Raw genomic sequence first — 13,945 nt, 5'->3', positions numbered from 1 at the left:
AAAATGTATCTTCACATAAAAATACAGAAATCAACTCAACTATAGGATGAATGGTCAAAATCAAAGAATTCTGATGTATGTCAGCTCGCAACACCTTTGTTTTCATCCTTAGCTTCTCTGTGTGTTTCTGTTCTTTGTGTGTTCCATATTGTATCCAGTGCTTACCTGTGGGATCTTGAAGATGCTGAAGATGGAAGCCATCAGCCTGGAGGATTTGGGGTCATCACATCCAATGACAGAGAGCAGAGGGTCCTTCATGTAACATTTATAACCTGGAATCATTCGGTCTCGTGTAGAGAGCAGGGAGAGGCTGATCCAAGAAATCCACCACTCCTTTTGGTAATTGTTTTGGATGTGGAAGCTAAGGGTGATATTGGGGAGGAGAAACAGATCCTTGTTGACTTCTTTAACTGCAAACATTAAGGCCAGGAACTGTTGGAAGTTATGGGGTATAGGCCTACAGTGAGAAAAAAACAGAGGGGGACCTTGCAAGGAAATCCTGCCTGCAGGTGGACTTTGCTGTGTCATATTTTTTGGGTCAGTTTTCAACAGCAAGTCCCAAGTTTTATTATTAGGATTAGTGAGAGAGGAGAAAGGCCCTATCTCCATATCATGGACAATTTTATACGATTCTACCATCCCTCCCTTCTTCATATGTCCATGAAGATTTTCAATCATCCAGGTCATAGTTGCATCAAAAGTGGCTTTTATTTTGGAAAGGCAACTGGACTGATTTTTGAGAAAAAAACAAAATGTTTCACCTTGGACGTTTGATCAATTGAACTGGATGTATGCGTACGGAGATGGAAGTTACAGCTACTGCCAGTTGAGATTAGTTGATGGGAGGGAGAATGGAAAGGTTGTGTTTTCTTTGAAGTCAACTGGTTTTAATGCTCTGTGGGGGCCATGGTTTGTACTTGGGGGTTTACTTGTGAGCTCAGGGTGACCTGAGTCAGAAGTGTGGAATTTTCTTAAAACAGCCAAATGGACTGCATCACAAATTGGGGGATAGACATTGTCTTATCCCTCTCCCTCTGTTGAGGCTGGGTTGCTCAGTTCTAACATAGACGGCCTCTTTGACCCCTCTTTCAAACCAATGGTCCTCTTATCCAAAAGCTAGACCTTGCTGTCCTCAAAAGAGTGACCCTTATCTTTCAAATGCAGATGGGCTACTGAATCTGGTCCTGATGGCTGAGATCTCCTACATTGTGCCATGTGCTGTTGAAGTGGCTCTTTTGTTTCCCCGATGAAAAAATCTGCACATGGCTCACTGCATTGTGTTGCATATACCATGTTGCTCATTTTGTTTTTTATCCTTAAGTTTCTGCCTTAATGTATTCTTGGTTGTTAGTCTCTCCCTTGTCTGTAGCAGAGGAGGTCATGCTGGGTCATTTTTTGGATTTGATAAAGGCCCAGCTAGGATAGCCAAAAGTTCTGGGGGATTCCTTTATTTCTTTCTCTTTTCCTTCTTTACTAGTAGGCAAACTTTCAGCCTGGTTGATCACTCCCAATTTATGATACAACTTGTTTTTTCCTCAAAAAAAAAAAATCATCCCAGTTGCCTTTTCAAAATAAAACCTTGTTTCTTCAGTTTGCTTCCATGACTGGAATCATCCCCAATTGCTTTTCTTCCACCCTAATCAATTTGAGTCTCTCTTGGAGCAGCTTCTTCAGGTCTGGTCACCATTGCTGACCCAAAGACTCCAGTGGGGGTCACAGCACAGATGGACTGAAGGCCGTTATTCATGAGAAATGTTTAGTCTCAAACTCAGGGATTTTTTTCAGTCCCACACATTGGAAAAGGACTGAGCTTTCTGCGGGGTTTTAGACCATGCTTTTATTTCCAAATCAACATACGTGAACCTCTTTACTAGGCCAGCAAAGTCTCCAAGGTGTTTTCCCTCTCCACTTTCATATGGTGTATAATCATGCAGAGGAAGACTTCTGCAAAGACTGGGAATTCTAGCCTATTTCATGAATTTGGCTATTTATTGAGGAAAGGACAGAAATCTGATCTATATAAAGTTGTATACAAGGATCTTTGCAAACATCACTAGAAAAGTATTTCTAAAAGGAGTTTCTCAATCCCAAAGAAGGAAAACAATCATCTATATTTTTCCATTCAGGTGAATCTTACGAGAATCTATAATTATGAAGTGATGGTGGTTCATTTTGAAAATATTCTATACTGGAGAGGAAAAAAGCTGCCAGGGGAAAATTCCCACCAATAACCAGATCACCAGACATGTAATATTTCCATTGATGGTTAGCAGTCATTGGGGGCAGGAGCCAGAAGAGCAGAAGCAGCAACAGGAGAGGCAGCCCAATCATTCTTGTCACCTTCCCTGCAAGATCAGAAGTCAAGGTTTGTGGGAAGCAGAATTGCAGGGAGCTCTGCAAGTTTACACAGTAATGGCTGCCTTGCCAGCTGGATGGCCTCAAGGCAAATTGATCTGAAGTCCTTTTGCATTAACACATTTGTATTTTATCTCTTTATTTGTTCCTATCTGGCCTATTCTGAAAGTAGACTATGTGTTGTATCTCATTATTTATTTTAATAATGAAGTCACAAGACTAATCATCCATAAACGAGCATTGTATCAATCATGCTTTCTCTTACCTGTGTTTTGACTTTGACACAAAGGGCAGCTGAATCACACCAAAGCTCAGAGTTAGCTTTCTGAAGACGAGGTGAGGTCCTCCAGCAGGGCATATTTTTCAAAGCAAGTTTTACCTTGGGAGATTTTTGTGGGTTGAAATCCCCAGGGGTAGAGATTAAGAATTACTGTTCTTCTGAGGATTTCAGGGAAAAGCAATTGTCTTACCCACTGAGCAATACATGTCATTTGCACAACAGGTGGGGAAAAACATGTTTGTGTCTCTTGTGTCTAATCTACAGAACAGATAGACTTGTGCAGAAGATGGAGTTTGGCTTGTGTCATACTATGTTCAGATAGAATGGGTGCTAATGGTGTATGGTGGCAGTCAGGTGTACCCTAGGAAGTGTGAGCAATCATGTCAATATCGAGATGGAATACCTGGTTTAGTTGTACCCCCAAGACAAGAAATGGAAAGGATTGACTGATCAAATTTATATGGCTACCCCTCTCATGCAAAGGGATTCTGAGCAGCATACAACAGCCCAGTTAAAAACTGTAAATAAAGAAGACAATCATTGCTTAAACATTTATACCATAATAATACAGTCCTGAAGTCTGTTGTGATTAGACTAACCAATGTAGCTCAGCAAGCAGAGAGATAATGTGCCCTATCAGAAACATGCATAACTTTTTTTGCGACTGCAATTTTTACCAGCTGATTTTTCTGGATACTCTTCAAGGACAGCTCCATATGGAACACATTGCAGTAGTCCAACCAGGAGGTGGCCAGGGCATCCTTCATCCAAGAGGACAGGACATGCACAATGATGCTTAATTTACTCAAAGAAAAGATGTACAATTGAGTATCATCATCATATCAAGGATACCTCACTTCATGACATTGGATGAGCTTACTCTGGGTCTCATGTACATGTGGAACAGGAGAGGGGACAGCACTGACCCCTGTGATACCTCACATAAAGAAGATCCAGGGTGGGGTCTCTCCTCCCCAGTCACCCCTGAATCAAGCAAGACAAGGACGGACACGGTTATCTTAGCAGTTCCTTGCACTTCACTCTTCTGGGCATCTGCAATTATTCCTGGGATCTGCTGGAGCCCCTCTACCAGTTTAAGAGTCAACAGCCCAAAAGACCCCTATCACTAAGAGCCCTTTTGCCTTTCCATATCTTATCCACTTCCCCCTTTAGGCCTTTGAATTTCTCCAGCTTCCCATCCTCCTTCTTTCTGATGTTGCTGTCATTTGACATGGCTGCATCTATCCCCACCTCTGTCTTCTCCTCTATGACCTCTTTGGTTCATTGGCAAGAACCTGCATGTCTGCCTTTATTTGGAAGTCTCAGAGGATCTTAGCCCTGTTGTTCTCCACAACTTTGTGTGAAATTTCACAACTGGGCTTGGATAATATAACATTTGGGGAGAAAGATGCAAGCCAGGAGACCAGCCCTAGAGGCCAAGATGGAGAAGATCTCCATGGCCACCATGGATTTCTCTTTGGTGCTCAGGTAGGAAAGGAGGAAAGAGATCCAAACATTGTAAAAGACCAGCATGCTGAAAGTAATCAACTTGGCTTCATTAAAGCTTTTGGGCAATTTCCTATCCAGAAAGGCCACTGTGAAATGAATAAATGCATGACTGGGAGGAAGATGGCGACCAAGGTACATGCATAGTCACGTCGCTGGGAGCCTGAAGGAGAGAAAAGTGCCAGTAACTAAATTGAGAGACAGGATTAGAAGTAACAAAAGTAACAAAAATACATAGATTAGGTCCTAGGGATCTACAAAATAGCCGCATAAGGATTAGGACAAAGGCAGCCAGCTGATTCGGAGTGAGTGTCTCCCGCCAGGGTCCAGAAATCCCATCTTGAGCAGCTTCCCTGTGTTGGGTAAGGTGATTGAGCGATCCACTACAATCCACACAAAAAAATCACAAATTTTTCAGCTGCCTGGAGAGGAAAAAGCTGCCTAGCGAAAAGAAGCTACCTGGTCTAAAGAATCTGCCTGGTCTCAGGTGGCTGAAGTCGATGGGGAACAAACGAGCTGTGGGTTTGTGGCAACTGCCGGCAAGGATTGAAAGCTTAGAAGTGACCCACCTGCGGGTGTGTGTCTCCCCCGGCTCCTTATAGATTTGCGGTGCATTTTTCAGTGGGAGGAAGGAGTGGGCAAATGGCTCAAAGACTTATTGTGGACCTGAGTCAGAAACAACTTAAAAAGCAAAGATTCCAGAGTGGAAGGGGTGAGTGTGGAGATTAAGTGGCAGTGGCTTAATTTATGTTTTTACCCTCTATCACTGGAAGTTAAATGGCGACTTGAGAAAAGAGTGATTAAAGGAGGAAAAAAAGGGGGGACTAGACGAGAAGAAGAGGTGTGAAGAAGGTTTTTATTCAGGAAAACAGCTTTTTGAAACTGAGATTGATTGTGAACTCTGATGATGCAAGAACTGGAATGATGTCTACAGTCTCCATTTAAATCAAATCACCAAAAATAATTCTAAATGGCCACCAACTGGGGAGAACAAAGGAGACTCACAGAGAATTGATAGTCTCCATATAAATCACCCAGCTCCATTTAAATCACCCAGCTGATTAGTCAGCCTGAATTTAAATTCCCACTCAGCTGATTGGACAACCTCCACGAAACCCCCACCCAAATCTCATCCTTTTCAAATTCCAAAGTAGATGATTGGTCAGCTCATTCAAATCTTCTCCATTCAAATCTATCAAACAGCAATGGTTCCTTTTTAAAACAAAAACAAAACAAAACAAAAACCAAAAAATGTGGCTTTAAGGAAAAACAAAGGAACTTTACACAACAAGCAATACTTCATTACCTCCACTATTTCAGAACCTGAAGACCAAATATTTATAGATAATGCTTTGTCTATAATAATTGATTTATCACATAATAATATAATAATTAATTGTTAAATGACCCACTAATTTACTGATTCATTGAAGTGATAGAAATTTAATACTCTATCTTTGATTATATAGTCTATTGATTGATTGATTGATTCTTAGTAATAAGTTGAATGATTGATTTTAGTAATAAGTAACCTTACTTTTGGTTTGTTGTCTAACTTATCAATTAACATTTATTAATTACCAACATTCATTAAGTAACTGTCTAACTATCATATTAATTAGGTATTGTAATTGTTTAATGTACTATTGTCATTGACCATGCCAGCCAGAAACTCCAGAACTCCAAATCCTTCGTTACCAAAAACAACAAAAAATAATATCTCTATCAATGACCTCCCTGACTCCTGTATATGATTCAGATGTCTTAAAACCATCAATGAAAGCAAAAATAACATCAAATGCTACCTATGTGGCAATCAAGCCCACCTTGCCTGCTTAAACTTAAAGAAAGACCTAGCTGATCTCCTAAAAGCATCAGACACTTTCCCTTGTCTAAGTCCATCATGTTTTCCTAAACTAAACAAACCAAGTACCCTGCCTGACAGAGTTGATAGCATAGAACCACTCATGCACTCAATAGGAAAATGCTTAGCAACACGTTTTGAAACAATTCTACAAGAAAGCCTAATTTCTCTTGAAAAAAAAATACAGCACTGATAAGCGACTACCTATCAGCTCAAAATCAAATCCCAACAACCACTACCACAACTACTTGTTGTGGCTCCGGGCTTGGATTCAGCTCCTGTGACTGATATGAGCTCAAGTGAAGAGGTCATGGCAGAAAAATATCAGCCGGCCTGGCTTACTGATTGGACTGATAACCAGTATGAGGAGATGGACGTGACAAAGGACGACAGACCTGATGTATTAGAATTGTCAGGACCTTTGACCTCCTCTGGTTCTTTATCTGATCAACAGCTGGGAATGGCTGACAGGGAAGTTTTCAGAGAGTCTTCTAGTGGAGATGAGAACTTGGAAAATTTGTGGTTAAATGTAAAAAATAGAAGACGGTTGAGAAGGCAAAATCAGCTGGAGCGAATGAGGAGAGTGAGTCAGTAAATTAGCACATTGACTCAATGAGTATAAAAGGACACAGCTGGGCTGGTACATTTTGCAAGGAACAAAATGACTATTTGAGTGAGGACGTTACAGCAAGAAGCTCTGAGACTGGAGATTTATTGCCAGGACTGGTTTGCCGAACAGAGTAAAGATTTATGCCGTGGTTTCTGCCAGCCATTATCTTGTAAGACGTCTTTCCGTTTGATTTAATTGTGAAATGGCTGCTTTCTGTTTTGTTCGTTTGAATTTTGAAGGGGAGTCATAACAACTACTACCTCAACTACAATCACAACTACAACCAAAATAACCACCAAACCACAACCACAAATAATTACTATCCCATCAAATAATTCCACATATCACCTTACTCATCAAAGACATCTGGAATGTGATCAGAAACGTCCAAATGCCATCTTATTTGGTCTTGAAGATACCAACTAATCAGATGACATCATCAAAGTTCATAATATCATAAGCAACTCAAATACAACAAATGTCTCTCCTGAAGATATCATTGAAATAACCAGAGATGGCCCTGAGTTCAAATACAATGATGGCTCCATGGCCCCAAAATTTTGTAGAGTTGTTTGCAAAAATGAGTCCAGCAAACACATATTCATTCATACAATAAATGCCATTGCAAAAACCAATCCCAACCACAAAAAACTTTGCTCAAGACCAGACTTATCCATACTGCAAAGAATCCACTCTCATGAACTCTGCAAGGAACTCAAAAGACATCTAGACAATGGAGAGAAGGATCTGTACATTGACCACCACGCTGATTGAATCAAAAGTAAGTAACACAACCCACAACTCCACATCTATCCCTACCTCATCCAACCCACCAACGCTCAAAACTAGGCATGCATGCTCCTAAGTACCTCAATTCCAACTACAACTGGCCTTAAATGCAAGCTACTCAATGCAAGAAGCCTTGTGAATAAAACACCTGAATTTCTCCTCTTACTAAATAAGGCTAAATCTGACATCATATTTGTCTGTGAAACATGGCTCAATGCATCTCTCCCTGACTCCATTACCTCAGTAAGAGACTATCATGTTTACCGATCAGATCGTGAAATTCGTAGAGGAGGTGGTGTTGCTATCTTCTATAAAAAGTCCTTACATCTAGCCCGACTTCTGGTTGCAAGGTTTTGGTAGCGGCAGGAATCCGCAATCGTGCGTGGTTCCTGCCACACTTGCTGCTGAAGTGCCCCTGATCCAGCTGGATTTGGAGGCTATCATTACCCCGTAGAGGTAACGGAAGATAGAGGAGATTCGGGCAGGGGTCTGGGGATATCGCAACCCCTTTCCTCAGCCGGCTAGACTCCTTTTTCCCAAGGTGGTGGAGTGGCGGTCAGCAATGGCTGCCACAAAGAAACCTCCAGCCAGACAAGATTGTGCAGGAGGAAGTTTGAGAAAGTGAAAGTTTTATTAAGATACATCCAAATACCCTGGAAATTTAACTTTTTGAAGGATACATTGTTTCCTAAAAAGATTATCAAAGCGGCGAATGAAAGGGTAAAAGGGAAAGTTCACTCTCCTTCCCTACGGAGATAGCAAATGGACATTGGAAAAACCTGCTTTGGCACAGAAGGTAAAACTTAAAAGCTTTTTGCTATAGGTGGGAAGGGAGAGGTTTAAAAACAACTTATATTAAGATTTTGCTGGAGGAGATGGCTTAGAGTTTATAAGATCAGAGATTAATTGCAATAAGACTTCAAAAAATATTTTTGGAACTTTGTAATTGATACTGCCCCAGGAGGAGAAAGTGTAAAAGGAAGAAGATGCTAAATGAAACATTTTGCATTTGTTTGGATTGCTTGATTACGTTGGGACTTTAGGGAACTATTTTAAGATTAAAAACATTTGGGTTGTTTTTTTTTTTTTAAAGGGAAATCTTACAATGGCATTATCTGTGGAAGAATTGAAAATGGAATTTAAAAAATTAAAAGAAGAGGAACAAGAAGGCAAGGGATCTTCTGGATCTGTTTTTCACTTCTTAGAAATGGCAATTTCTACCTACCAGGAAATACAACAACAAGAAAATTGGGATGAAGAAGAAGAAGCCATCTTTAATGGAAAAATAATTTTAGCCAAGGAAGAAGAGAGGAAGAGGGGAAGGAAAATGTAGAATTTAAGACTTAAAAAAACAACCAAGAAAGAGAAAAATAAGGTGAAAAATCAATACAATGTCAGAAAGCAACAGAAAAGAGGAATACAACAGAGAGGGGAAGCTAAGAAGGTGGAGATGAAGAGATGGGGTGGGGGGTAAAAAGGCCAGATTGAACAAGAAAGGAAGGAAAAAAGGGAAAAGAAGTCACAAAGGCTTGAAACAAGATGTAAAAAAAACAGATTTTTTTCAGAGACAAAAGGTAAAATACAATTTAAAAAAAAGATTCTGCAAAGTACATAAGATTGTATTGTAGTATTTGTATTTGAAATAGAAATTGGAATATTATAGGATCTAATAAAATATTAAAATGCTTAAGATTTAATGATAGAGTTCAATATTTAATAAAATATTAAAGGGGATGTGTAAAATGTTTAAAATTTAATGATAGAGTTTAATTTGCAATTGTTTTAATGTTATTATAAACTTATTTTCTTATTTTAAAATGTAGTACGTAGAATGTACTAAGCAGAATTCGAATGGAAATTATATATTTAATTATATTATAAATTTATTATTTCTTATTTTAAAATGCAGTATCTAGAATGTACTAAGCAGAATCAGAATGGAAATTATGTATTATTTTAAGTGTTAAATTTAGGGGAAAGATAGAAAGGTGTCATACTTCAATTAGTGATTAAAGGAGAAATTTTGTGTTAAAGAGAAGAGATAAATAGATAATTGGAAAAGAACGGACAAACGATACAAGTATAATGATTTAAATTAGGATGAAATAAATAAAATAGAATTAAGAGAGTGAAAAGAGGGGAGAAGTTATATAGAAAATATAGAATGGTGAATAAGATATGTAATGGTATACAAGGTGAGCATGAATTTGATTTATGTCTGTACAAAAAGATGTAACCCGGGGTTAAGCCACTTTCCAAAAAGAAGTTTTATATTTCTATGTTTTGTGTTTTGTTTGTTCATGTTTGATTGAGAATTAATAAAACCTTGGAGGAATGTTAGAAGAGAATAATGAAATTGACAAATAAGACAGAAAAAGATATGCATGTGTTTATATGGAAATGTGATAATTTAGAGCTATGCTGTATAAAACAATGTTTTATTTGCCTTATTAAAATTCAATAAGTAGCTTTCAGAAAAGAGGTTTTATGCTCTTATGTTTTATGTTTTGTTTGTCTTTAAAAATTAATAAAATTTGTTTTTTAAAAAAGTCCTTACATCTAAGAAACATCCAAGTTTCCCAAGAGCTTGCTATTCCTGAGACCAGGTCAGGTGAGTTTGCTGGCCAATCAAGCACAGTACTCCCATGGTCATTGAACCAGGTTTTGGTGCTTTTGGCAGTATGGGCAGGTGCCAAGTCCTGCTGGAAAATGAAGTCAGCATCCCCATAAAGCTCATCTGTGGAAGGAAGCATAAAGTGTTCCAAAATCTCCTGGTAGATGGCTGCATTGACCCTTGACTTAATGAAGCACAGTGGACCAACAACAGCAGATGACATGTCTCGCCAAATCAACACAGACTATGGAAACTTCACACTGGACTTTAAGCATCTTGCAATGTGTGCCTCTCCATTCTTCCTCCAGACTCTGGATCCTTCATTTCCAAATGAGATGCAAAAGTTGCTCTCATCAGAAAAGAGGACTTTGGACCACTGAGCAACAGACCAGTTGTAGAGTTGTAATTGCAGGAATGTTCCAATCTCGGATGGCAAACCTCAGATAAAGAATGTTTCCAAGCAAATACAACTCAGGCAAACAAAGTCACTAATCTAAAGGAGAATTAGAGAGGGAAAGTAAACATGTTAGACTTTAACTAGAGATAATTAATTGTATGGATTACTGTACTAAACAGTAACCAAAGTTAAGCACTAACCAAAGTTAACCAATGATGGAGGATAACTAAAAATGTATATGAATGCAAGACTATGCTCATGATCAAACAGCTCGACTGCCTCGTCATTACAAGTGGCGCTTGAACAGGGACCCTCTTACTTCATCCGGCACTTGAAAGTGCACATTGGTGCACTTTCAACCCTTTGTGATTTCTTCAACCTTTTGGTTTCTGTAAGTATGGGGGTCTTTGCTTTCTGAGGAACAAAGGAAGCATGTAGATGAATTAGTTATTTGTTGAAGAAAAATAATACCGAGGTACCACAGAGAAATCTCTTATGGCTGGTCCAGGAGATTGCAGCTCAGTACCTATGGTACCCAGAAAAGGGGTCTTTAAAATTAACTGATTGGGAACATATTGGGAAACATTGCATACTGAACCTCGAGCAAAAATAGAAGTTTTGCATGTGTGGCATTTATGTGGGCATGCAATTGAAAAATTTGGTCACAATGAACTTTCTCTTTTAACACCTCCACCTTCACATTATTCTAATGCTGTCATTTGTCCCCCTTCTTCACCTGAATATATGTCTTCAATTTCCTCAGCTCTTGCAGATACAGGCAAAAGCCTCCTGACTCTATTGTTCAGTCTTCTTTCAGAAAATGGTAGAGACTTGTAAAAGGGATGCCTCTGTCTCAGGAACAGAACTCGCAGAATTACTGTCTGTTTGTCCAGTACAATATTGTCCTGGTCAGGGGCCACAGCTTGGACTGCAAGTAGCAGAATGGAGGGGGTCTGCCTTATCAGATCTTAAGAGAGTTAAAAAAGGCAGTTACAGACTATGGGATTAGCTGTAATTTTACAAGAGGACTTGTAGAAGGAATAAAAATGGTTATACAATGATCCCTGAAGATTGGAAGCAAATATTTCGCATGATTTTAACATCCATGCAATATGTGGTTTGGGAGAGTGAATATATGAGACATGCTCAAGCTGCTGCTTTAGGAAGAGGATGAGCATATACAGTTGAGCAGCTATTTGGTTCTGGACCGTTTAGTACAATTCCTACTCAAGTTGTTCTTCCTCCAGCTACGTTAACTATTGTTTCTGAATGTGCCTTGTTGTTACCAATTGGTAACTATTTTAAGTGTAAGAAGCCTGGCCACTTTCAGAAGGACTGTCGTTCTACACCTTCTATGCCTCAGAATCGTCCTTCTAAGTAGTGCCCTATTTGTAAAAAGGGATTTCATTGGGCCAATCAATGCTCTTCCTTAATAAACAACCATTTCAAGGGTTATTGGATACTGGAGCTGATATTACTGTCACCTCCTCTTTACAGTGGCCAGTAAAGTGGCACAACAGGGATTGTATATACCCTCAGACAAAATTCAAAAGGTAGAACCTTATACCTACTTAGTAGGACCTTATAACTACTTAGGACAAAGAATGTTGCACAATTCCTCCATTCCAATTCTTCCTGAATTACAAGTACAGAAATCATATACATTAGTACAAGGGCAAAAATTACTTGGCATTATTAATTGGGCATGCCCGTTCTTCTACATTACAACTGGTGATATGTTGCCCTTTTTTCAGTCTTTGAAGGGAGCACAATCACCAGGAGATCTAGCTGTATTAACTGATCTTCAAAGAACATGCCTTCAGGAAATATTGAATAAGTTTAAGCATCGATATGTGGACAGGATAAATCCTTAACAATAGGACTTTGCTTAGCTATTCTTCCCACTACACCCTTACCCACAGGATGTCTTTATTCTAATGCATCCCCGCAAGCGGTCAACATTCATGAATGGATTAATTTGTCAGCCATTCTGCCTAGAAACATTTATCCTTATCAACCAGCTTTAGGATTTGATTATTAAAGGTCGTAAACGAGTCTTACATCTTACAGGACAGAATCTCATTAGCATAGCTTTCACTTTTACAAAAGTTGAACGTGAGTATTTGATGATGATTTCATGATCATATCAGATAGCCTTTTCTCAATATGTGGGAAACTTCTTGTATTCTTTACCCAAGGATCCTAGAATAGTGGTTACTACTACTTTAAATCCGGCCTTTTCTTCCATTTTTGTGTGAAATCCTATTTCTAAAGCTCTTACAGTCTCTTACAGTCTTTACTGATGGATCACCTAGAAGGGGTGTGATTGTCTGGCAGATTCTACAACAATGGTATTCTAAATTTACTGCCATGCAGACTTCAGTTCAACATGCTGAGTTGACAGCTGTGATTTTGGCTTTACGATTGTTCAATGACCAATCTATCAATTTGATCGTTGATACTCAATATGTGTATTTAGCTATGCAATCTCTTCCCTTTTCTGATTGTGCTCTCTCTTTAGGTAAGAATTTGTTATCCTTGTATTTATCTTTAAAGAATAGTTTGGAAACTCGCTTGTAATCTTTGTATGTAGAACACATTAGAAGTCATATTCCCTTTACTAATGCCTTGGCTGAAGGAAATTGGAAGGCTTGAATCCTTAAATGATGTTGCGTCTTTGTTTGCTGATCCTGTTGCTAGTCATTCTTATTTTCATCAAAATGCCAAATCGCTTGCAAAACAATTTAAAATTTCATTATCTCAAGCCCGGGATATTGTCCATGTTTGTCCAGCTTGTCAGCAACTGGCAGTTCCCTTTTCAGTGGGTGTCAACCCACGAGGAACCCAAGCTATTCAAATTTGGCAAATGGATGTAACTAATTTTCAAGCTTTAAGCCATACTGTTATCTACATACGTCTATTAACACTCATTCACACTTCCTTTGGGTTACTGCTTCAAAACACGAATGTACTTCAGATGTTATTTCTCATTGCCTGTCCTCTTTTGCTGCAATGGGTCAGCCTTCTCATTTTAAAACTGACAATTGCCCCGCTTATATTAGTAAGGAATTTCAAACCTTTTGTCAGAAATGGGATATTACTTTAGTGCACGGAATTCCTTACAACTCTCAGGGTCAAGCTGTAGTTGAGCGAGCTCATTGTGCTTTTAAGGCATTTGCTTCAGAAACAATTACAAACTGAGTCTGGCCCTTACCATCTGTGAAAGATTCAAAATCTCATTGCTGTAGCATTATATACTTGGAATTATTTAACCTTTTTATATTCTCTTCCAGACTCACCTGTTAATTTGCATTTTCGAACTACTGAATCTTTAGCAAGGCCTTTGGTAAAGTATCGCCAAGCTCCAGATCCAATCTGGAAAGGCCCTACACCGCTGATCACCTGGGGTCGCGGTTATGCCACTGTGGAAGATCCTTCTACTTGACAAGCAGTGTGGGTTTCAGCGCGCTGCGTTCATCCATATCATGGCATGGCATCAGGTCCTTAACAATACTTTGTGTTTTCTTGTT

At 39.1% G+C, this 13,945-nt stretch overlaps 1 protein-coding gene across 1 annotated transcript in view; it reads right to left on the bottom strand.

Moving 5' to 3' along the window:
• LOC148128352 (extracellular calcium-sensing receptor-like) overlaps nt 1-13,945 on the bottom strand; it is a 32,269-nt gene that overhangs the window by 1,253 nt on the left and 17,071 nt on the right. The window contains exon 5 of the mRNA XM_087935640.1: nt 166-432. Coding sequence (XP_087791766.1) covers nt 166-432 — 267 coding nt within the window. The remainder of the gene's footprint in view (nt 1-165; nt 433-13,945) is intronic.

The sequence above is a fragment of the Pseudonaja textilis genome, chromosome 1, assembly GCF_049901715.1.
Source record: "Pseudonaja textilis isolate UNSWEBS1 chromosome 1, rPseTex1.2, whole genome shotgun sequence".
Classification (NCBI taxonomy): Eukaryota; Metazoa; Chordata; class Lepidosauria; order Squamata; family Elapidae; genus Pseudonaja; species Pseudonaja textilis.
This window is presented reverse-complemented; position numbering and strand designations above follow the sequence as displayed.